The sequence below is a fragment of the Pipistrellus kuhlii genome, unplaced genomic scaffold (assembly GCF_014108245.1).
Source record: "Pipistrellus kuhlii isolate mPipKuh1 unplaced genomic scaffold, mPipKuh1.p scaffold_m20_p_2, whole genome shotgun sequence".
NCBI classification, from domain to species: domain Eukaryota; kingdom Metazoa; phylum Chordata; class Mammalia; order Chiroptera; family Vespertilionidae; genus Pipistrellus; species Pipistrellus kuhlii.
In genome coordinates this window covers 66,635,061-66,660,548 of record NW_023425515.1, presented here as the reverse complement: position 1 = coordinate 66,660,548, position 25,488 = coordinate 66,635,061, and the positions used below count along the sequence as shown (strand labels likewise).

Genomic DNA, 25,488 nt, shown 5'->3' with positions numbered 1-25,488 from the left:
GTATTAAGAGCCTCAATTTTTTAAAAGGATCTTTCAAATCTCTCCATGTATTTCAGGCATAGATACTACTGAAAAACAAACAAAAAACACACTTTTTTGTGTGTTAATTTTGACTTGATTGAACACATAAATAAATTTAGTATTTTATTTCCCTTCAGCTCTCAGAGAGTTTTACTAAATTACTGATTTTAGTTCCCAAAGGATTTTTGTTTACCTATTTAAGCACCAGGAATTTTCATTATGTTTGAATATTTTGGTTGCAGACCTCTTTAAAATGTATTATATTTGCATTAAAACATCAATTCTCAACAGATTTAATGATTAGCAATAACTCAGAGTTGTAATTATGAACACAATGACATTACATTAAACATAGTGATCACATCAAGGCTTAATGATATATGGAAGGCTTCCCAGAAGTTGTTTATATTGAGTTTTTATCAGATTTTAATAAGTTTCTTGGTCATTTTTTGTTGTTTTTTTGTTTGTTCATCTTCATTAGAACTTATTGGGAGGGAATGAGAGAGATATGGATGTGAGAGATACGCATCGATGGGTTGCCTCCTGCATATATCCGAACCAGGGCCTGGGACCAAATAAACTTCAAACCCATGTACATACCCTTGACCAGGAATCAAACCTGCAATCCTTCATTGAGAAAGACTGAAGCTCTAATGGCTGAGCAACACTGGCTAGGGCTGATCACACCTCCACTAATAAAAGAGAAACATCCAAATTGACTGTTCATCCGCTACACCCACCATACACTCCCACCAGCCAATCAGGAGCAAGTATGCAAATTAATCCAATAAAGATGGCAGCAGCCATGGAGCTGGAGTGAACAGGAAGCTAGGGTTTCCCTGTTGATGGAGGAAGCCAAGCTTCCCATCAGCCCTGGCTGGCCCTGGCCTCTACTCAAGGCTACAAAGTTTCAATTATAGAAGATAAATAAATCCCAGATACCTGCTTCAAGCTGGCCCTGGCCTCCACTCAAAAAGTTGCTGGGGGGGAAAAAAGGAGAAAAAGGGCTGGGAGCCTGGATCACCAGGGTGAATGGCCAGCCTGAAAACAGCCCTCAGCTCCTCACCCAGGCTGACCAGGCACCCCAATGGGGTTAGAGTCCCTGCTGGTGGGGCTTAGCCAGCCTGTAAACAGCCATCAGCCCCTCCCTCAGGCTGGCCAGGAACCTCAGTGAAGATCCCCACCCTGAAAGGGGTGTGGCCAGCTTGAAAACAACCCCCAGCTCCTTACCCAGGCTGGCCATACCCCATGGGGTGAGGGTCTCAAATGGGGGGCTTGACCAGCCTGACAATGGTCCTTAGCCCCTTACCCAGGCCACCCAGGCCCCAAGGGAACCCTTACCCTGATTCAGGACACCCTTCATGGCAAACCAGGTGGCCCCCACCCATGCATAAGGCCTCTATCTATACTAATAAAAAGGGTAATATGCTAATTAGACTGGGAGACCTTCCGGATGTTCTTCTGGACAAAGCCATAGAGGCAAGGCCGAGGTAGAAGCAGTTAGAGGCCAAGAGAGTAGGGCAGTTATGGGTGATCAGGCCAGGATGGGACAGCAATTGTGAGTGATCAGGCTGGTGGAGGGGTGGAGCCATTGGGGGTAAGCAGACCAGCAGGGGGGACAGTTGGAGGTGAGCAGGACATCACTGGGGGTCAGTTGGAGATTATCAGGATAGTGGGGGGCAATTTGGAGTGAGCAGGCCAGTAGGGGGGCAGTTGGCGATGAGCAAGCCAGTGGGAAGGGAAGATAGGGGTAAGCAGGCCAGCAGGGGTGGGGGGGCATTTGGGGGCAAGCACACTGGCATGGGGGAGGGGAGCATTTGGGGGCAAGCAGGCTGGCAGGTAAGCCGTTAGGAGCCAATAGTCCCAGATTGCAAAAGGTATGTCCAATTGCTGGTTGAAGCCCGATCCCTGTAAACCGGCCTTAGGACACCCTTTGAGGAGTCCCAGATTGGAGAGGGTGCAGGGCAAGCTGAGGGACACCACACACCCACCAGTGCACAAATTTCGTGCACCAAGCCACAAGTTTTTAATAATCAGAGTCAAGTGTCACTTCCTGTTTGTATTAATGTAGTTGCCTCTGTCATATCTTTCTATTCTTCTATGTTTCTTTTTTATATTTTGATATCTTTTTAATGTTTTGTTTCTAATATATTTATTTAGAAAATAGATATCACTTCTGAAAATTGTATTATATTTCTAGAGTTAGTAGTAAATAGGCCCTCCTATAATTAAAGTATATGAGCTCCACACATAAGCAGATTTATTATTATTCTAATTTATAATATAAAGCATATTTGCAAAGAGGAAATTAACTCTCAATATTAACCTGAAGAAGTTTACATTTTTTGCTTATAGTCTTGTGATACTCACTTTGCTGGCCCAATGACTTTTTTGTTTTCATCTTTGTCTCCTGGAGAGGTCAGGTGAGGTAGCATGTTTGATAACTGAATTCCAGATTGAGTAATAATTATAAAAAGCCAGTTTAGTTTGGTATTGGAGATAACAAGCAATAAGACTATAAAAGAAAGACTAGCTGGTAGTTTTTTAGTGTCTGTTTATATGAGAATAGAATAATTTTGCTTCATGCAACTCACAAAAAATCAATGCCAATGAGGCAATCTCCATTTCCTGTAGGCTAATTGTTAGAGCTGATTGAAAATTCCATCAATGTTAGAAAACTAGTGGCAAAGAATAACATAAGCTAAAATACTACCTTGTTGCTGAACTTTTTAACCAATTCTTCTTGATGCCTCTATTAGAATTTGTGCTCACAGAATTTCCTGTATTTAAAATGCTTCTCTCCAGTATCTCAGTTTAAAGATTTGAAAAATGTCACACATTTATAGTTTTGTAATGTGACTACTTTGATAAAATTTGAGAAATACTGGAAAGTTGGGTCTCTGTGTCCCTTAATTATTTCTCATTATTTTAGAGCAATGATTCTGAAACTTTATTGTGCCCTCAAATTCCCTATTGAATTTGTTTAAAATGTAAATATATGGGATCCTCCCTGCTCCCCCCTCCACTCCCCAGAGACTCTGCTTCTATTGGCCTGGTAGAACTCAGAAATCTGCATTGTAAACAAGTACTCCTATGATTCTAATTCACGTTTATTCAGGTCTTCTCCTAATGAGTTGGAAGCTATTGATAAGTGGACATGGTAATCAATTCCATGTTTATTCTTTATAACGTGTCCAAAAAAACATTATTGATATTTTATTCAAAGGAGTTACAAACATTTAAATACTATTTAACATAATAAAGCAAATATTTAAAGGGGGTGGAATAACTTGATTTCATAATGACATATTATGTAGGAAATGTATATGTTGTGGCTTGATGTTTCTAGTTTGAGTAAATGAATTATTTTTATAGGCCAAAACACATCTTTTTATGCTTCCGTGTGTACTTAAAACCTTTCTCTACTTAACTTTAGAGCAACCATCTAAACCTGAAATTGTTAGCAAAGCACCATTTCTTGAAACAGAGCAGCTAAAAAAGGTAAGAACTTGTTTTTGATTAGTTGCTTTACTCAGCCTAGTATTAAATGCCTTCTCTGGGCCTCAGATGCCAGGACAAATAAGATAGTAATTGTGTAGCTGGCAGCGTGATAGGTGCCAGTCAGAAAGTCTACAGAAGGTAGAGTGGGGACACAGAGGAAGATGATGCCATTTCTGAAGGAGAAGAGGGAAACAAGAGGAGAAAGAGCATGTTTTTCTTGTTTGAATGAACTGAACCTTTAGTGGAGTCATGAAAAATGCGTAGATTTTTCCCAGGCCAGCAGTTTGAAGTAATACGATGTGAAAGAGAATAACATTTTTTGGAAAACATAGTTATTTGTATGTTGAACCTTTGGGTGCTAAGACAGTAGGTGAGAGAGTAAAGTAAGAGATAAATCTAGAGAGGTAAGAAAAGGCTGGTTTATGATAGGCCTTATATGTTACGTAGGGAATTTGGACTTCATTCTATTGACAAATTAAACTACTGAAAAGTTGAAGTAAAGATCAGATTTGAAATATCACATCAGCAGAGGTGTGAGGGAGGCTATAATGAAAGAGGAACATATCTGGAGTTTCATATTTGGGCACATCAACTGCCTAATAATCCCATTTCAGTAGCTAATTTTACTTTATGGGAGAATAAAAACAAGTCTGGAATTCGGTTAATCATATTAACTTTTTCTGCAGAATATTACTTTATAAACACTAACTGTTAAAGTTAAAACACATTTGAAAAAACGCGGTGGGTATTATAGATCTCAGTGGGTGTATGTATGGTAGCATGGAGCATATATAGTATGAAGTGGAAGAGGTAACCACATTGTAACACTGTTAGTGATTTCTGCCTATGCAGATCTATGAACCATGGCAATAGCCAGCGTTAATGTAATTATGATATTTAGTTCATGTTAAAAAAGAATCATGCACAAAATAAAATTAGTAATCTTTTTACATGAATGTGGGTTTTGTTAATAGTTGCAGCATCTGTGGCATAATTTAAAATGGGCAAGACCTTAATTGTTTTTATATAAAAGAGCATTCATTCAGCCCTTAGTCAGTGCTTGGAAAATGAGTGGGTCCAGCAAAACTTTGGGGTAACTCTAAAATTCCCTGACCATTCTGAGCTTCCAAATTGACAACCACTGATGAAATCAAAGTAGTAACATTTCCTCCTTTATTTTGCAGTTGGGTGACTGCATTTCAAAAGACAGTTACCCAGAAGGCAACATCACGTGGTACAGGAGTGGAAGAGTGCTGCAACCCCTGGAAGGAGGTGGGTACTAAGTGGGCAACAGTTCAGAGGACCTGTTTTCACATCTCTCATCTGGGGATGCCTTGAACTGTCCCTAATGCGTTGCCCTCTTTTGATCTGTGCCTATGGGCTTTGTTCCTTTAAGTACCCATTAACTCACTAAGTGATTTTTTAAAACACCATTTTAGCCCTTATGCAGAGGAATCTAGAGTAGAGAAAACTATTCTGTGTATGGCGTGTTTTAGAAGTTAATTAGTCTGAGTGGAAATCAGATTCTGGGATTCTATTTCTGTTTTTGTCTCTGGTTCACAGTGTCGAAAAGACATTCTACCTCACTACATGTCACTTTCCCGTCCCATTGAATACATTGAGAAGGACAAAACCACTTCTTAAAGGTGTTTGTGGCATTTAATTAAGAATTGTCATTTTTTAAATGAAAGATCCTGTCATTAGTGTTCTGTGTTTCCTTCAGTGGTGGACATAGTTTTTAAAAAAGAAATGGACCCGGTAACTCAACTCTATACCATGACATCATCCCTGGAATACAAGACAACCAAGGCTGACATACACATGCCATTCACCTGCTCTGTGACATACTATGGACCATCAGGCCAGAAAACAATTTATTCGGAACAAGCAGTCTTTGATATCTACTGTAAGTAACTCAACATATTGTTAGTATGCAATTTTAATTCACTAGGGGGAAAAAATCAAATGCTTATCAGCTTTTTAAGTTCCTAACGATTTGGGGATTCTACTTCCAACTCCACCCACCTTCTCCATAGCATGCTAATAATCTCTTCCTCATGGAAAGACCTATAGAACAAAGGCTTACCTGTCTTGTGATATCTTTCACTCCCTAACTTGTTATTTTTTAACATTTTTGTTATTTTTAGATGCTAAAGTTCCTTAAATTCAAGATCTCTAACTTAGTATTTTTCCTCTTATGGTTCTGAGCCCTGGCACTTTCTAGGAGTTCAAAATGTCCTCTGATGGTTTTCTGAATGAATGACAGATAAAGAGAGACTTATGGCTGATTGATCTTCTAGATAAGGACTTTACATTTCAATTAAGAGATTTATTTTATTAATGAAATTGATTTCTTAAGTTAAATAAGATGTTGCAGTCCAAGATGTTTTGTTTAAAAGTTTATTTCACAGATTTGAAACCTAGAATAGTAGACTACAAAGGAAACTTCTTAATGATCTGGTCTAACTCAATTATTTTACTTAGCAGTAAAGTGAAGCCCTGAAACTTGTCCTAAATTAGAGGCTGGGTTAGAATCCTTTTCTCTAATGCTGTGCTGTTTCCTGTCAGACAGATGGCAAGATAATCTAATAATGAAGAGCAAACGTGCTGGTGATCCTGTCCTGGCATTGTTATTATTGTGTGTTTCTAGAAGAGTAGCTTAAATACTCTAGGGTTCACTCTTCTTATCTCAAAATGGGAAAAATATAATACTTAATTTAATAGTGTCATTATGGAGATTTAAGTGAAATCACAAATCTAAAATAGCATATTGTATGGCACATTAAATGCTCATTATTAAGTACTATTGTCATTATTACAAAATTATCATTGTTACTACATAAAGATATATATAGTTATATCTTTTTAGGAAAAGGCAAGGAAGAAGTTTATTTTTACATGCATCAAAAATTCTTGTAATGCTACCATGTGTTGCAGAATAACCTAACACTTCTACATCTGTTCTGAAAAAGGAACATAAAGTCCACCTGAGCCTCAGAGTTTTTACCCACCTACATTTCTATTTTGGTTCCATAAAGTGTGGAACCTTATTAAGAACAAAACTAAAATACCACTTGTCCTAATAATAGAGTCATTTTTGCCTTTCACTTTGCAAATATGCACATTTCAGTTTGACTCAAAATCAATGATTGAGAGGATTTCATCCTGTATAGCTTATCTTAAAACAAATTATTATTTCTGTCTGTTCAAATACCCAATTGGAAATAAACTACCTTGGTATAAGTGCAAGAATAAAAGAAAGGAAACAACATCAAATGAGTAGTAGAGAATGGGAAATTGGCTTAAGAAAGAACAGAAGTGTACATGCATGTGAGGCATGGGGAGTTTGGTAGGCAGAGAGGTTCTTGATTTCATTGAAGGAAAATATTTTACTGTGACTGGCTGTGTTGGGTGCATTGGGCATGTCTCATGAGAACACATAATGTATGCAGTTCTGAGCTTCATGGTGAAGACACAAGCATGTTTATGATGTAGTCCTGATATTTCAGGCATTTGCTCCTCCACTAGGGAAATTGTCAGTGCCAGATTGCAAGTGACCCAAGCACCACAGGGACTTAGTGAACAGTCCTAAGAGCTCAGGCGCATAAGGAAAGTGATTATCCAATTTGAATGGACATCAACATCACCTAGGAAACGGGTCAGAACATAGATTGCTGGACCCTGCTCTAGTGTCTCATCCACTGGTGCTGGGAGGAGTCCAGCACTGTGCACTTATAACAAAGGCCCTGGTGATGCTAATGCTGCTGATCAGAGACCACATTGTGAGAAGCCCTGCTCCAGGATGATGTCAGAGAAGAGAAAGGGGTAGCTGAATCCAAAGGACACCCAGTACACAAGAAAAAGAAATTTGATAAATTCATCTTGAAAAAGTTGTTCTAGTCCCTTCCTTCCTTTTCTTATTCAGTCAATTAAGAATCTTTATAGAATCTAGTTCCTTAATCTTTGTGTTTACCTAATTTCTGCCTTCTTGCACACTCAAGATTATGCCACCATTCTTCATCATCTGTATTTTGATGACACTTTTTTAAATAGCATTCCTCTTGTTTATTCACTCCAAACGGTCCTCCAAGCTGCTGTCAAAAATCCAAATATATATGAAAGCCCAGCGACCAAACAACTGGTGGCTGACACATACAATGGCAGCCAACCAGCCTGATCTGTATGCCTATCACCATCCTGCCCCCTGCCCCCCGCAGCCAGCCTGGCCCCCAATCAGCTCCCAACACCTCAATTGGGGGTGGTCAACCACCTGCACCCCCACCCTGCTGGCCCAGTCCAATGGGCCCCCATTGAGGCAGGCCAACTGGACCCCACCCATGCATGAATCTGTGCACCTGGCCTCTAATATCTTTCTAAAACACAAAGGTGACCATGTCATTACTGCAATTAAAATTCTTCAATGACACCTTAGATCTCTGAGACTGATCTTCATGCTCCTGAGCAATTTTAATATTCCTTAAGTCTCTGATGGACATGGTCTTGCTTTACGTCTCAACCTCCATTACTTCACTGTACTTACCACAGTTTGTTCTGTTTTCCAGCTTCCTCCTATAAAATACCACTTACATGCCTAGCCATATACTGTTACCCCTCATCATTGTTATCTATAAAACACCTACTTAGTCTCAAAATCCAGATCCAGAGTCAATTTCTACTATAAGCTTCCTAGGCTCATGTATCTATAAGCCTCCAGTGGTCACTTTGCTTATATCTATGCAGTTTTTACATTGTAGTTTTAAGTATGGTGTGATTGTAATTTGAAGGTTCATTGAAGATGGGGACTGTGCTGCTTTCACATTTATAACTCTAGTTCTTAGTAGCACAAAATAATTATTAGCTAACAAATGAATAAATAACTGGACAGAGGATAAATGAAGAGATGGGAGAAAGAAAATTTGAGTAGTCTCTTTTGTTTATAATGTAGGGGGTATGTACAGAGTAGTGAGATGAAAAATAGACACCAGGTTAGGAACTATGTATTTCAGAGATACATATTGAGAATGCATGAGGGGTTTTGAATATTCTTGTAATAGTCAAAGCACAGCTTAAAAACGATTTAGAGGAAATAAACAGGAATGGGAAAAACTGAGTATATAGTTGTTCATATGAAAAATACAATCTCTCTTTCTCTCTCTCTCTCTCTCTCTCTCTCTCTCTCTCTATATATATATATATATATATATATACATACATATATATATATATATATATATATACATACATACATACATACATATATAATAGCCTAAGCAACCATTATGACCAGTTGACCAAGTGACCAGCGGGAGGCAGATGTCCAGACTGGGCAAGATGGCCTCAATGGCCCCAATCACTGGCCAGGCTGAGGGACCCCACCCATGCACAAATTCATGCATCAGGCCTCTAGCAATTAAGTAATAATACAAGAATAAACTCTGGTGCACTCAAAATTGTATACCTACTCTTGCCCATCCCTGTATATGAGTAGTAGAAAAGAGAAAGGTTCAAAGTAGGGACTGAATGAAGTTTGATGGCAATGTTTTCTCTGTAGGTTAATTAGAGCCCAGACTAGGGAAATGTTATTAGGAATAGGAGAGAATCACGTGCCAAATATATTAAGTATTAATCATTAAGACTTGGTGATTGAGTGGATAAGAGAAGACAAAAGAGAAAGCCAGAGTAACTGGCAGAATGACAGAGTAAAATTCAAAATCAGGGCGAAGGGAGTGCAAGAGATCATTAGTTTTGCTTGAAGCATGTTAGTGGATATCAAGAAAGTTACTGTGAAAAGTAAAATGTTACATTAACCTTCTGAGCTTAGTCCTTCAGCCCCCTAATACTGAGCAGAACTTATTGGAAAGGGGACACAGAGAAAGGGAATTTCGAAATGGAGCAGGAAGTCAGATAGATTGTGTCATCCTTGATTGGTGATGTTCCACAGTGGTAAGCAATGGGCCAAAGCTAGTCAGAGAAGGGACACCTAAAAGAGTGAGGAAGGCCTAGGAATGGAAGGTCAGTATGGGAACAAAATCAAACTTAATTTACTTTCCACTTTACCAGGAACTGCTTGTCAGGATTCTATCTCAGACAATTTGAGAAAAACAACAATAAGTATATTAAACCAATCATGGTTCAGCCTCAGAACATTCTGGGCAAATACTCAGAGATGCCCAAGCATGAAGAAATGACAAGCAATTTAAAACAATCTTCCTGTTTTTCCTGTACTTTAATCTTAGAAATATAAGTGACTGCAAGAGATAGAAGAAAGCACCCAAATCTATCATTTACTTGTTTTAGCTAATAGCAAAATAAGTCTTCATAGATCATTTTTAGTGCTACCAGTTTGGAAATATAGATGCATACCTCAATGATATTAAGCCTGTGAAAAGGTTCTGTAAAATAAACTTTTGCATTAAATGGTTTTGAAATTCATTGTTCAAAATATTATCAAGCTATATAACAGGTGGCTAAGTTAGAGAGTGGGTGATTTATAACTACCAGCACCACCTCCTTTTATTGTATACTAGAGGCCCAGTGCACGAATTTGTGTATGGGTGGGATCCCTTGGCCTGGCTGGCAATCAGGGCTGATCAGGGCCAAGGGAGGTTGGCCAGCAGGGGGAGGGGCCACAGAAGGTTGTCCAGCAGCTCCAATCGGGGTCTTCCAGACCAGCCAACTGGAGGGAGGGACCACAGGAGGTTGGCTGACCTGGGGAGGTTGGCTGTGGGAACACACTGACCACCAGGGCGGGCAGCTCCTGCATTGAGTGTCTGCCTCCTCACTTGGTGGTCAGTGCACGTCATAGCAACTGGCCAACCGGTTGTTTGGTCCTTTGGTTGTTCAGTTGCTTACGTTTTTATGTAGAGAGATTTGCTAGATATGGTCTACTACTGGCTCCAGACTTTAATTTCTTTAGCATTCTACTGTTGATCAGTAGCCTCACTAAAGAATACCCTTTGGCCCTATTTTCAACATAAAATTGATCAAAAGGGAATGAAAGTTGCATCTTGGCTCCACTGAACAGAACAGAATTACAATATATTATGGTCTTGCATCATCCTCAGTTCATGGCATTCATCTTTTTGAAAGCAGATCTACTCTCCTGCATCCCCAAAATATTGCTGGCATTATTTAGCTCATGTGTCTTTTTATTTAATATAAGGTATTATTATGTAATGTGAGTCCAGGAGTGCCTAATAGCTTTAGCTACTTTGCTAGCTGATCCAGTCTTTCCAAACTGTTAAGATTCATATAATATAGTTAAATGTCCCTATAATAAAATCATATTGTGCAATTGTTCCTACTGGTCTGGTACCCATAAAATAATTATGTTCACTCCTACCTCAGTTGAAGAAATTTTGCTAAGAATAAATTGATTTTTTTTTTATAACAAGGTTTCTTTGCAGTTTATTCTAACCAAGATTAGTGCTTGGTGTAGCAAGTAGCTATTAACTCCAATCCTTCTATAAAAAGATACATTTAAGTAATTACCATTACTGGCTTCTTGAGAAAATTGTGTGTAATTTAGTCATTTATATTGTATGTATAGAGTAATTTGGTACTTGACAAAAATGGTTAACTCATATCTGTGACTCCTGCAGATCCTACAGAGCAAGTGACAATCCAAGTGCTGCCACCAAGAAGTGCCATCAAAGAAGGGGACAACATTACTCTGAAATGCCTAGGCAATGGCAACCCTCCTCCTGAAGAGTTTTTCTTTTACTTACCAGTAAGTGCTGAAGGATTATTACTTAAGCTAGAACTCTATCATTTGTCCTGTTGTTTGGCAGCTGGCTGACATTAAGGATTGAATGCACCTGAGCAGCTTAAGTGAGAAAGGCTGTTTTTCTTGGGGACAAGGGATACCATTTTTCAGCATCTTCCAATGATCTTGCCCTTTTTTCAATGTCAAGTGATTTTTAGGATAAATGCCGTTCACAGAAAACCATAATTATAAAACCTCAATGTTCATTATCCACGTAAACTATAAGAATCTGCTCTTTAGATGCAGGTAACTGTGATATGAAGAGTGATGGCAGCAAATGCTGTGATACAGATTTTAAATCTACCCATATCACCTTCCTGAACACACCTGTGGACCTCTGAAGCAGAAAGAGTCCTGTTGCAGATTATATTTAGCTTGTCAGACTAAAGCTGGGGCTATAGCTTGCAATTGTAGATGGTCTCGGAGCACCAGTTCCTTGATTTTTATCAGTATCATAGATGAAAGAAATGATATGTAGAAAGGATCATTTGGACAATTATTCTAGGATGAGTTCTAGATGTCATAGTGATATAGAATCATACCAGAGGACAGACAGCTCATGTGAGGACAACTGATTGCTCCCCCACAGGTCTTCCTGAGTTTTTCTTTGACATAACCTTCCATTGAGAGAAGTCTTGTACAACTATGTCTGCATTGTACTACAAATGCCATCTGCTGCATTACTCAGTAGTGCTTAAGACTGTCATCTTAATACCCAGCAACATTACTCAGAAGACCAGTATAAGTAATTTCTTTTAGATTTCAATGTTGACACATAACTTTGTTTCTTCTAATAAGTTGACATACTGTTTTTGTCTCATGCAAATGATGTTTTGAAACTAGTTACGTTTCCTTGGCTATTGGGAATCACAGAGCCAAATGTTGTTTTAGTTTTAGCAATAAGATATGATACTTATCTTTTTAAATGTATATTCCCAGTTCATCTATATTTTTATATTTTACTTTGTTATTTTTTCTTTTTATTTATTTTTTCTCCTCTTTTACTTTCTGTTTCCTTCCTTGCCTCCTTTCTTTTCTTAATTTCTTCCTTCCTTCCTTATTTCCTACCATTCTTTTCCTATTTTTTAAAATTTGGATAAATGACACATTCTATTTTAAGTTGCCTTGAATCTTTCTGTCAGATTAGGCAAGGTATAAATATAAAAATAAAATATTGGAAATTAAAAAAAATAAAATGTAATCCAAGCTATACAAAATAGATGGCACCAATACAATGTGAATTACCTCCTCAATATCAATTATTTTTCCAGGTATCAGATAATACAAACTACTCTTATTTGTCCAATCAAAGAACTATATAACCTTTTTTCCTCTTATTTGAGAAAATGTCATTTTCATCAAGAAATAAGACTGTTCTTATTGTAGCTACCAAGTGCAATAACCTGACATTTTTCTTCAATCAAAAGGGTCAGCCCGAAGGAATAAGAAGCTCAAATACTTACACACTGACAGATATGAGGCGCAATGCAAGCGGAGACTACAGATGCTCCCTGACAGACAAAAAGAGCATGATTGCATCAACATCCATCACCGTGCACTGTAAGTCACCTTATTCTTCATATAGTGTGGTTTCTTGTGACTTACTGAAGGGCATAGAAACAAGCTCCACCATGCTCCAGATTTGCACTGCAATATTGAAATCTTGCATGGATCGAATAGCTGCAACTTCTGACAGTGGTAAACCTCCGTCTGGTTTATAAATGCCTTTAGTGTGAGGTATCAACAAAACACATTCCTGGATATTAAACAAATAACTCATTTTATCTTTTAAATAAAATATTGGGTATTCTTGAAATTTACAAGGTTTGCATTTGGCACATAAAAGTATAGATTAAGTATCACTTTGAAAATAGCATAAATAATATTAATACCCAATCCCAAGCAACACAAAGTTAATGTTAAAAAAAACAAAATGTTAAAGTAGACTCAACCTCTGGGAGAGAAGGCAGAGACTACTAAAAGCTATTTATTGGCTTCTTTAGAGAAAGATGGAACTTTTTATAAACAGAGCCTCTTCAAAATCACTCTGAAGTACCTTTTTTTGTTAACTTTTCACCCACTTTTGATCTCCAGGTGCTTTAAACATTATATTTACTCCAGTGTGATAGCAAAAGGTACACATAGAAAACAGATACTTTACTTGTGTTCATTATATTGTAACTCCTGGAAGTCTATATTACCTAGCAGCATGAAATCAGTGTGGAAATTGGGAATTAATTTGGACTGTTCTCTGGTGACACTAGACTTCACAGAGTGCCTTGGGGAAATGTTAGTCTTGCTTGGAAGTACAGACCAAACATCCTAATATATACTTTGCACCCAACAGCACCATCATATAAATAGGTTTCCTCTAGGCATGATCCACTGCGATCCCATTAGAAATTGCTCTGAGGAAATGATTCTAAATCTTTCACTCGATCCGCAATGCTTGGGAAACATGTAGGACAGAAGCTAAAACTTTGAAGGAGGTACAGGGAGGTACTTTAGGGAACAGAATAACAGGATGGTTGCTCTGGAGTGTGTGATGTTGGAAGGGAATCCTGGGAGGTGTGTAAAAACTGTGCACTGTTATGAAATATTCACAGCCAGTCCATGTCTCTGTTTTTTGCTTCATATTCATGTTGTACAGATCTGAGTATGTCTGCCATCAGGGACTGTTTAGACAAAAAGCAGTGACCTCTCACGATAGCAGCAGCTCTACTTTTCTCTGAGAACTAATCAGTCATGGGGCCATTTATCCAGCCTGTTCTATATGGGGGGAGGGGGTGAATTAAGAGACTATAACCAACATATAGAATTGACTATAGAAAACTATCTGATATAGCTGGGTCAATGACCAATAATCCAGTGCTAAGTAGTGGTACATTTATGTTGAAGAGATGTTAGCTACTCAGGACCCTAAAACGAGAGGGCTCTTATTTGTATGACTTGTAGATCAAGAAGGAAAAAATAGATAAACTGATAAAGCAAAACACTTGGATATAGCCACAGAATACCTCCAGGATACTGGGATGAGAAGAAAAAAAAAAGTAAACAAAGCATGTAATAGTTTAATTAGAGTTCTGTGCATTTTCCTGGATTTAAATGATTTTTACTTTTGGCAGACTGTTAATATTAGATTTAAGTCCTACATAGCTCTTTAAAAGCTGGGGGGGGGGGTGGAAATGTATTGCAAGCAAATCAAGATTTTATTGTAAGTTACCTGAAATGAAAAGATAAAACGCTATTTTTGCCTTTTTATCCTGATTGCTTGTTTGCTTTCCAAAAACAAGAGTTGTTTTCTTTTCATTGGTGGCTGAAGGGAGTGTGTGTGGCTGGAGGATCTCCAGCCCATACTTGCACATGTTTGCAAAACAGACCCCTCAGCAGGGCTCCCACCCACAGACCCACAGTTGTTGATGAAATGTCTACTATTCTTCTGCCAATTCCTGCACATGTAGATTCTTCAGCAGAACTTCCAAAGCCCGCCATCATTCTTTAAAGTCCTTTATCACTGGCAAGTTAACTATCTAGGAAGGGAAAACTTCTAACTCACCCTAAATAGAATTTTCATTTAAATATAATTTATCAAAAAACTCCACTTTTCTATGTGGACATGCATATTGTAATATTAATGAGAAACTGAGAAAGCACACTCCTTTCATTCAACAAATAGTTTTGAGAGCCTATCACATGGCAGACACTATGGAAACACTGTGACAACTCCTCCCCTCATGGTGCTTACAGCCTCACAGGAGAAATGAGAATTTAAAACTGATGTTCAAATAACCAACGAATCACAATGGTAACATGTAAAATGGAGGAGCAGCACAGGGTGTGATAGCAAATTCCTACTGATAGAGAGTCAAATTACAAATCTGAGATTGGCAAACACAGTCCTTTACATCCTGGCCTCAATTTATCTTCCATGTGTTATAACCATTCATACCAGATTACTCGCCATTGTGAAATCTTCTCTTTGACTGTTTATGTGGCAGAAGTTTTTTCCTACATCTCCACTTACCAAAGTCCTTCTCAACCACTGGGCCACAAACGTACTGCCTCCTATACAAAACCTTTATTACTGCTTTGAAATCCAGTTTGGCTCTTGTCTCTACACTCTCACCTTTGCTCTGTTTGCAGCCCTTCCTTTATTTTTTCAATAAATATTTATCGAGTCCATAATTTCTAGTATGTTTGCCACCAGGTGCTGATTTCATGCTGCTAGGTATTATAGTTGCATAGTTGAGTACAATTACCTCTGCCTCAAAAATTGTGCATTGCAAGCTCAAGTGATCTATCGCCAATCAGTGCTTGGAGCATAGTAGCTGTATAATAAATGTTTCCCATATGGAACTGGATATTCCTTATATAGATTTTACTATGACAGTAAATTTTTATAGAAATTACTTCTCTAAAAGATTATACTTCCATATATAATATATTCTATTTTTAAAAGATGATATCTGCTAATAGTGTACCTTACAATATATCTGGTTTAAAATACCAACTGCATGAAAAAGTTAATTCTTTTTTTAAAAAAATACTTACCTACTATAGTTAATTCTCTCTGAAGAAACTATGTCGCCTTCCTCATGACTTTTTAATTTATCATCTGCTGGCTACATATACTTGATTTTTCCCTGTTATGCTTTACCTATTGTTTTTATAATAGTTACCTAGTCATCATCATTCTTTATGTTCTTCCAGAAATGATTTAAGAATTTTTTTTTCTTAAAGTGATAGAACCCTGGGGAATACATATGTGCAGTGAAAACATCAATCATGTTAATTTCAAATAAATTCATAACCAATTAGATGGACCATTCACTAACATGATCTCAAAGCTCACTTGAAAAATGACTGATTATGTTACAATTCAGTTATTTCAGGCACACTAATCAGTTCTGAATTTTCAAGTGCAGTTAGAGGGATTTTTCCCATCATTTTTTCTCCAAAATATTTTCATTATCTTTCTTCCTGGAGTTTGAATTTTAAGCAGATTTTCTGCTTCACAGATTTGGATTTGTCCTTAAATCCAAGTGGGGAAGTGACCAAGCAGATTGGGGATGCCCTGCCTATATCATGCACAATATCTGCTAGTCGGAATGCAACTGTGGTATGGATGAAAGTAAGTAATATTCCTTGGTAATATTATGCTGTTTGAACTTATTCTTCCTCAGGCTTCTTTTGCATTTTATGTCATATCCAATATGTATATTCATGGGTAATGTGTTTATGTACTCATACTCATACTCTATATATAATAATTAAAAGTCATGTCATAATACAATTTTAGAGCTACTAAACAATAGTGCAGCATTTATAATTGGTGCTGTGAAACTTAGTTTAGGGGTATTAATTTAATAATGTATATGTACTAAGTAATTATATACATATGTACATGCTCAGAGACACACATATATACATCTACATTCTTTAGGGCTGAACGATTTATGATGTTTTGTAACCCACATTATTCTCACATGACAGTTACAACAACCCTGTGAAATATGCAGGACATTTATTATTTCCTCTCTTTAATCATGAAGAGGTTGAGATGAGGGAAATCACAAAGCACATACGTGACAGAGTAGAGACTTGAACTCTGGCCTTACTGAGAATAAAGACTGCTGAAACTAAAGTGTCTGAATTTATGTCCTACTGAACTAGTAGCTCTTTGGAGGTCCATATCTCTTTTCATCTTTAAGCCATAGTACATCATGCTAGGATCTCAGTCAGTACTTCTTGAGTGAGTGCTAATATTTTCTTGTAATTATCTGTAATATAGGGCATTTCACAGACCCAATTATTATTATATTTTTAGAGTAAGAAAGTAGGATTGGTAATTTGTTATTTGAGACAGGGTTCCCTGAAAGTCAATGGTTGTAACTGATCCCTCCACCCAAATCCTTGGCTACTAAATTTAAACACTTAGTACATTAATCCTCATGACATGGCATTTAACAGGAACATTTTACCAGTAATGTGTTGACAAAATGCATGCATATGATTTGAAGTAAGGGTTAGCAAATATTATCTTTATAAACAATTGTGGAGAAATTTATTCCTAGAGCTTCTTCTTGATGAAAATATAAATGATTTTGTATTGCTCTTTGATCTCTTTTAATACCAGATTCTGTTACTTGTTTTCTGACTCTTACTGGTACTTTCTTATTGCACTTTGTTTTAACCACCTTATCACAACTTTCTTAAAGTGATAGAACCCTGGGGAATACATATGTGCAGTGAAAACATCAATCATGTTAATTTCAAATAAATTCATAACCAATTAGATGGACCAGATATTAAAGTGTTAATCAGATATTAAAGTGTTACTCAAGTGTTAATCAGATATTAAAGTGTTACTCAAGAGACTGTATATTTAACATAATATATTTATAATAATTGATAATCAAAGGGCTAGACAAGTTCTAAGCAACTAGACCACTCAATGACATTATGAACATTCATAGTGTGTTTTACTACAGGACTAAAGACTGTAGTTTACTTGACTAAACCAGTTTCTATATCAACTGCAGTCATTGTTGTTAATTGAATACCTAATATCAGTGATCAATATTGTCTGGCCATTGGTTCATTGATGAGAGAGGAAAAAATTCATAGTGGACAAAGATAACATAATCTTAGGATTTAATTTAGTTGTCTGCTTCTGAACATTTCAATTCCTGATAAAATAGCATCATTTTCTATATATTGCGTGATTTTTTAAAAATTAAATGTTATATTTTCTTTGTTCATTGAAATCGGGATAGTAAGTTGTTATTAAGGGTTTCTTTAAAAAGCAGGTGGTCACCCTAGCCAGTTTGGCTCAGTAGATAGGGAATCAGCCCATGGACTGAAGGGTCCCAAGTTTGGTTCCAGTCAAGGGCACATATCTTGGTTGCAGGCTCCATCCCTAGCCCTGGTCAAGGGCATGTACTGGAAGCAACCAACTGATGTGTTTCTATCTCTGTCTCTCTGCTTCCCTTCCACTCTCTCTAAAAACCAATTGAAAAAATACCATTGGTTGAGGATTAAGCAATAAATAAATAAATAAGGCATGTTGTCATAATTGCCATGGCTCTGTAATGGATCCACTGTTAATAACTGTATCCTTTCACACATCTATATCTATCATCCATTACATAGCACAAGTCTTCAATGTCTGTCATTCCTAATTATACATTTTCTACAAGGAGTAATTACTATGAATCAAGAACTTTTCTTGGTGTAAACACATTGTATTGTTTTTATAAAAATAGGCCTTATAACAGTTCAAGAAGGCTATTATCCTCTCTTACAAATAATGAAACTGAGTCTCAGAAGTTTAAGAACTGCTCCAAATTGCAAGTTCAATACACAGAAGAGTCTGAAATAATGTTCAATTCTAGCAGTACAAACGAAAAGGGAAATCTACTTTTGAAGTCACCCGAAGTTAAGAAAAAGAAGCTTGAGTTTTCATTAGACCCAGAAGAATCATTTTAGGCCTAATTATTTATATAGTAAACACATTGAGAGTTATTATTGTGCCCTGTGCAGTAATTAACTTTTTATTTAATCAGGATAACACCAGGCTTAAATCTAGCCCATCATTTTCTAGTCTCCAATATCAGGATGCGGGAAACTATGTCTGTGAAACTGCTCTGCAGGAGGTGGAAGGACTAAAGAAAAGAGAGTCATTGACTCTCATTGTAGAAGGTAATAAAATACTTGAACACTCCTTCAATTTTTTCTTTGAGATTTTGCTCTCTGGTTAATTTTATGACCTTGGTTCAACATCTTATTTTAATTTTAATAATATTTCAGGAAAACCTCAAATCAGAATGACAAAAATCATTGATCCCAGAGGCCTGTCTAAAACAGTCATCTGCCATGTGGAAGGGTTTCCAAAGCCTGCCATACAGTGGACAATTACTGGTAGTGGGAGTGTCATAAACCAAGCAAGTATTCATCTTCTTGTTATATCCTGCACGTGGTCCAATATGGGGTTTTATCTGGACTTAAACTGTGGGTGAAGCTGCTTGACAAGGTGAAATTTTCAGAATGTCCTCAGAGGAAGCTTTTGCTAAATTCTTAATTTTCCCAAAGGTAGAGCATGGCTCAAAGAGCGATTTTAGATACCAGGGCTGTGGAGAATGAAAGAATCATGGAGTTGTGGTCAGTATCTGTTTTTAAAAGAACATAAATTGGATGTTATTCCAAGGTAATTAACTTCTGAAACCTAGTGATTAAAACATTAAAGTGTGTACTTTTCTGCATGATAAACTTACATGTCTGAATATAAGTGGCCTCCATTACTTTGCTTACTTACACACATTAAGGGAGATTTCCTCTTGAAACTGGGCCCTGAAGTGTGGTAGAGAACACATTCAAGTGTTCTCTGGCATCTGGTCTGGTTTGTGTGTGCCAGGACCAGAGTAAGGCTAGGTAAATACATAGTATCTAGGATGTGTCCTTCTGGAACCAAAGGAAACAAACCAAAACTTAATATTTGTACCTTTGCCAGGACATTTTAGTCATAGTAAAGGGCTAAGAAATTATGAACACCACTAGTAATTTTCTTTTTACTTTGATAAAATTTTTTAAAAATTTAAAAGATGAAAATCTGGTCTGTCACTAGGAGTTCAAAGCTAGAATCTCATTAAATTGCCAGTCTGCTGGGGTTACTGAGATACTTCTTAATTCTATTTTCTCTTCTCAATAGAGCCAGTTAAAGACTCTTCAGCAACACCCAGAGGTGCTATTTGATTCTCTCAATCTTCTGTGCTGCCTTCTTCTCATCTTTGGGCCCAGTTGCAATGTGAAAAGGCATATGAAAAGCAAAGTTGCAATTGGGTTTTAAGTTTAAATTTCTACTCTTTCTCTGTTCAGGGATATTGGGCTGCTGGTCCAAATTATACAATGTGGTTTTGCAGAGCAAGGTGAATTTTGGCTCTTTTACCTATGGTTGATGCATATATATATTTGCATAACTCCAAATATGGAAGGTCCCCAAAGCAAAAGACTACTGATATGAATAGGTGGGATGGGGACACACAGAAAGCATGCACGAGCAAGACAAAGAGGCTCTAGCACGAAATGCAGGTGTCCTGACCCAGGTGAAGATGTGAACAACCTATACAATGTACACAAGCTAAATTTTAGCATCCAAAATGACTATTTTTTTTATTTTGCTTTTTCTCCTTCTCTTGTTCAATGAAAGCCAAAAAGAACCTGTAGGTATTGGTAATGTAAGTATAAAAAATATAAAAATAAGCACACAATAAATATTTGATGAATGAAAGATGCAAAGGTGTAAAAGAAACGAGTAAATATATTTTGTTGTGATAAAAAATAACAAGAAGAAAGACTCAGTGAGAAAGTCACATGAAAAATACTGATGGGAAGTGGTACAATAGCAGGTGAACTTACTATGAGGATAAAAATAATAATGCCATTCTTCATTGTCAAGGAGAAGAATTGATTCTGGCCCACTAGGTGATATGTTATTTTTCTTGTTCTAGGTTTGTGCTGATACACATAATCTTTTATTTGTTCCCTCCAAAAACACATGGTGAATCTATTATTTTACAACTCCTGAAAACCTTGCCCATTCTACCCTAGGATGAGAAAAAAATCCCTAAGCATAAAACTAGCTCTTGTTCTCAAGGTCCTTACATTGCAGCTTAAGGGAAACTAAGTAAGGACCAATGTGTCTAAATAAGGGGACTGAGAAAAGAGCACCAGTACATATTTGCTTTTGTTGTATTAGACTTAGGAGTCTAGTCCTAGGGAGGAGATTAAAGTGCATTGTCTCATTTTGGGATGAATTAAATACAGTGATTGTCCTCATCAACACTTCACAACAACAGAATCAATTTACCAAAGAACTCATCCTCTGTGTTTAGCTCAGGACAAATAAGAAAGAAAAAAAAAGAGTTAGATTTCCCATAAGTAAAATTCTATGTAAATATGTACTTAGATATAATGGCCATCCCATGTACCAAGAGGTCACTGATTGGATTTCCAGTCAGGGCATATGCCCAGGTTGCTGGCTCAGTCCACAGCAATGGATGTGTAGGAGGCAGCCAATTGTTTCTCTTTCGTGATATTTCTACATCTTTCTCTTTTCCTTTCTCTGAAATTAATAAAAAAAACATTTTTTAAAACAAGAACTGAATTCATTAGTTTATTAGGGGGAAATTGATGATTAATATTTTAAAATAATCACTCTCATGCTAAAATATTAATCTGAGTATCTTTTGAAAAAGATGAGTTTAGTGAATTTAATTATTAGGATTTATAATATAAGCATAAACAGGAATCCATTTATGAATTTACTATTCTTTTCCCATCACTGCTGTAGATGTAAACCTGAAGCGATCTATGTCTATGACCTTACATATACCCTTCAACACCTGATAGCACTACAGAGCACCACACCTATCCTATTTCACTCAGCATTTCTCTTCCCCAGGTTGTTCACCTAGTTCCATTTCTAAATCTATATTTCTTTGTTCTTTTCCAGACAGAGGAATCTCCTTATATCAATGGCAAGTATTATAGTAAAATTATCATTTCCCCAGAAGAGAATGTTACATTAACTTGCACAGCAGAAAACCAGCTGGAGAGAACAGTAAACTCCTTGAATGTCTCTGCTAGTGAGTATTTCATTTCTGACATTTAAAAAGTAAGAAAATTTGAAGTTATTCTTCATTAGTTTAAAATCTTCAATTCCATCTTCCTATACTGCATTATGGTAAGTTTTATTTATTTTCCATTGGGTATCATCATCATAGGTTTTATTTATTTATTTATTTATTTATTTATTTATGGTGTCCATTCTTGTATAATTCTTGTCTTGACAGCGAAATCATTTTATGTCTTATGGGTCAAAGTCTTAACTTATATGGGAATATTTCCCAAGAACATGAGATGATATGAACTGAGTTGCTATTATTTAATCTATATTTTGTGTTCAGAGTACAGATAATTCAAAGTTTTTCTTAAAACACTTGTGTAACAGTTTCAATTTTGATAAAATTTTAATTATCTTTAATCTGTTATTTTGCATTCTATTTGTGATATTTATCCTACCATTATTTTGTACAAGAATGCCACATGCTCAAGGTCATTTAGCAAATTGTTAGTCACACTTGTGTCAGAATTAATGAAATCTAGTTTTAAAAATTGATGCTTTGAATACAATATTTGAATCATAGCTAAAAACCATGAAATTATCTCAGAAAAAGTGAAAAATATCTGTCAATAATGAAATCAGGGTAATATAATACATACACGCCAAAAGCAGCTTCTGAAAACATTTGTCATTTATTTGAATCTAGAGGCCCAGTGCATGAAAATTCAAGCACTGGAGAGGAATAGGTCCCTCAACACAGCCTGTCCCCTCTCACAGTCCAGGAGCCCTCAGAGGTGGGAGGCTCCTAGTGAACAGGGGAAGGAACAGCACAAGCCTCAGCTGGCCCTGGTTACCTGAGCCTCGGTCAGCCCTGGGTGGCTGGGCAATAGCATCCAAGGCTTGCCTGTGCCTCAGGCCAGTCCTGGGCGGCTGTAGGGCTGAGGGGACTGGATGCTGCCATCTTGTGGCTGTGGGCGCTGCCATCTTTGAGGGCAGGGCAGTCAATAAGCATCTTCCCTCCTTATTGGATAGGGTTATCGGTCATCTTCAGTTCTGTCGTTGTTCCTGTTACTATGATAACCTGAAATCAGGAGAGACTTAGAATGAGGTTTAGCTCTGAGCAGGAGGCTAACTGACCTTCCAAACTCTTATTCTTCAGTCAGTTGGAATCTGTATGTGACATTAGCAGGATAGGAATACACTGGCCAGGAATTAGCTGGAGCCAGGAGAAAATAATTGTCTAAAGATAATAGTTTTTAACAGATTATGACTGGAATATAAAAGCCTGCTGAACTGACAAGAAAAGAACCAAACAAATTTAACTTGAAAATAGGAGCATTGACTTCTCAGAATTTAATTCAGCGAGTATTGATTTGTCCTACCTAGAAAGAGAACTTATCCTTTCTCCCTGAACACAAGTCTCTCTTTTCATTTTAACCCATTGAAGAATGGTCTTCTAGGCTTTGCAGTGGCTTGATCAACATTTAGTACAGTTGTTTTTCAATTCAGTGAGCACCTCCTGAGATCCCCATTTTTGTGAGGAAGGACTGGGGAATCTGCAGTTTAACAAACATCCCTGGAAGTCCTGGTTCAGGCCCATGCCTAGAAGAATATTTCAGTAGTTTGACTTTAGCTGGTAATCCACTGCAGCAGTGATTTTTAAACTGAGCCAGGAGCCTGGCACCACCAGAGTTATTTGAAGGCTTTTACAAACATCACACATGGTGCCTCTTTATCTCCAAGACATCCCTAGTTTTAACCTCTAGCCCCACTGCTTTAAGGAGGTCCCTAGTGGTGAGTCCCTAACACTGACGAGGAAAATTGCTTCTCTATTGAGGCAGGAAAAAATGAGAAAATTTGAGAAACACTGCATTGTAGATTTCATATGTGGCAACTTGTTTCTCCTAAAAAAAAAAAAAAAAAAAAAAAAAAAAAGTTCCATTAAAAGGTGGTAGCTTGTGGAGAAATTTCTATGTATTTTAGATTCATACCATAGCTTACCCATTGTGAAATTTTTATGGTAAATTAACTACTCTCCTTCCTTAAAAGAAAATTAATTTTCTTGTAGGAAAGTTCCTGCTCTATTAAATGTAAAAAAAAATTGTCTACCTTTAGCTCTAGAATAGATATTTTATCTTTAAGTATTATTATATCATACTATAATAGTAAAGGTGACTTTCATTTATCAACAAATTTTGTTTTTAATTTCATATTAACATTTTTCATTTCAGTAAGTATTCCAGAACACGATGAGGCAGATGAGATAAGTGGTAGGTACTATGCTGCCGACTCTTCTTCCCTGACTATCAGCTCAAGATTTATGAAGTGTCAATGTTTAAGTAATTTTCTTAGCCTCCACAATTTTGACTTGAATTAAAACTGAAACAAGATAGTAAGAATGCTAAAATTGTATCCTTTCAATTCAGAAGTTTGCATGTGACTAATAGTAGTGAGCCACAATCATTTTTAATAAGAAATAATAACCAGATTGATTTCTTTCCAAAGAAATCCTCGCATTGTCTGTAATCGCATGGGCCTTTCTTCTTTGTCATAGATGAAAACAGAGAAAAGGTGAATGATCAGGCAAAGCTCATTGTGGGCATCGTCGTTGGTCTCCTCCTTGCTGCCCTCGTTGCTGGGGTTGTCTACTGGCTGTACATGAAGAAATCAAAGTAAGTTGTGTGGGAAAGATCTTCCTTGTTCATTGACATCCACTGCAAGGAAATGCAGTGTGTTAATTAGTACACTCCCTCCAGCTGTAATTTCTAGGATAGGAAAGAGAGTAGGAGGGTAAAGACGTGCTGAGGAATGGGAGTGGCCAAAGAGAAGTCAATGAGGGAAAAAGGAGACATATGTAATCCTTTAAACATTAAAGAATTTAAATTAAAAAAAATAAAATATAGCCAAAACCGGTTTGGCTCAGTGGTAGAGCATCGGTCTGCGGACTGAAAGGTCCCAGGTTCGATTCCGGTCAAAGGCATGTACATTGGTTGCGGGCACATCCCCAGTAGGGAGTGTGCAGGAGGCAGCTGGTCGATGTTTCTCTCTCATCGACGTTTCTAGCTCTCTATCCCTCTCTCCTCCACTCTGTAAAAAATCAATAAAATATATTTTTAAAAATAAAATAAAAATAAAAAATAAATAAAATATAAGGTATCTTATTAAATTAAGTACAATTTCTACCATCAGACTTGAACATTCATTCAAATACTTGTTACTTAATTGAAAAGTGTTTGAACTTATCAAGAGTTAATATTATTGATAATATGCCAAAACCAGTTTGGCTCAGTGGATAGAGCGTCGGCTTGAGAACTGAAAGGTCCCAGGTTCGATTCCGGTCAAGGGCATGTACTTTGGTTGCGGGCAGCTGATTGATGATTTCTAACTCTCTATCCTTCTCTCTTCCTCTCTGTAAAAAAAAAAAAATCAATAAACTATATTAAAAAAAATATATATATATATATTATATATATATTATTTATATATATATATATATTATTGGTAATAAATTTCATTTATCATCCCAAGAATCAAAGTGTTTTCCTTATGAACTTATGGCTCTCTTCAGGTTTGCTAAGTG

The 25,488-nt window shown here is 36.9% G+C and overlaps 1 protein-coding gene across 2 annotated transcripts in view; it reads left to right on the top strand.

The window, feature by feature from the left end:
• Positions 1 to 25,488, top strand: part of ALCAM (activated leukocyte cell adhesion molecule) — a 196,547-nt gene that overhangs the window by 154,493 nt on the left and 16,566 nt on the right. Inside the window, exons 4-14 of one of the 2 annotated variants that reach the window (XM_036447634.2) lie at positions 3,458 to 3,522; positions 4,707 to 4,794; positions 5,246 to 5,428; positions 11,124 to 11,251; positions 12,715 to 12,847; positions 16,306 to 16,418; positions 18,853 to 18,988; positions 19,097 to 19,230; positions 21,798 to 21,930; positions 24,140 to 24,178; positions 24,463 to 24,580. In XM_036447634.2, the coding sequence (XP_036303527.1) occupies positions 3,458 to 3,522; positions 4,707 to 4,794; positions 5,246 to 5,428; positions 11,124 to 11,251; positions 12,715 to 12,847; positions 16,306 to 16,418; positions 18,853 to 18,988; positions 19,097 to 19,230; positions 21,798 to 21,930; positions 24,140 to 24,178; positions 24,463 to 24,580 (1,270 nt within the window). The remainder of the gene's footprint in view (positions 1 to 3,457; positions 3,523 to 4,706; positions 4,795 to 5,245; positions 5,429 to 11,123; positions 11,252 to 12,714; positions 12,848 to 16,305; positions 16,419 to 18,852; positions 18,989 to 19,096; positions 19,231 to 21,797; positions 21,931 to 24,139; positions 24,179 to 24,462; positions 24,581 to 25,488) is intronic. The other variant, XM_036447638.2, reaches the window with a different exon arrangement.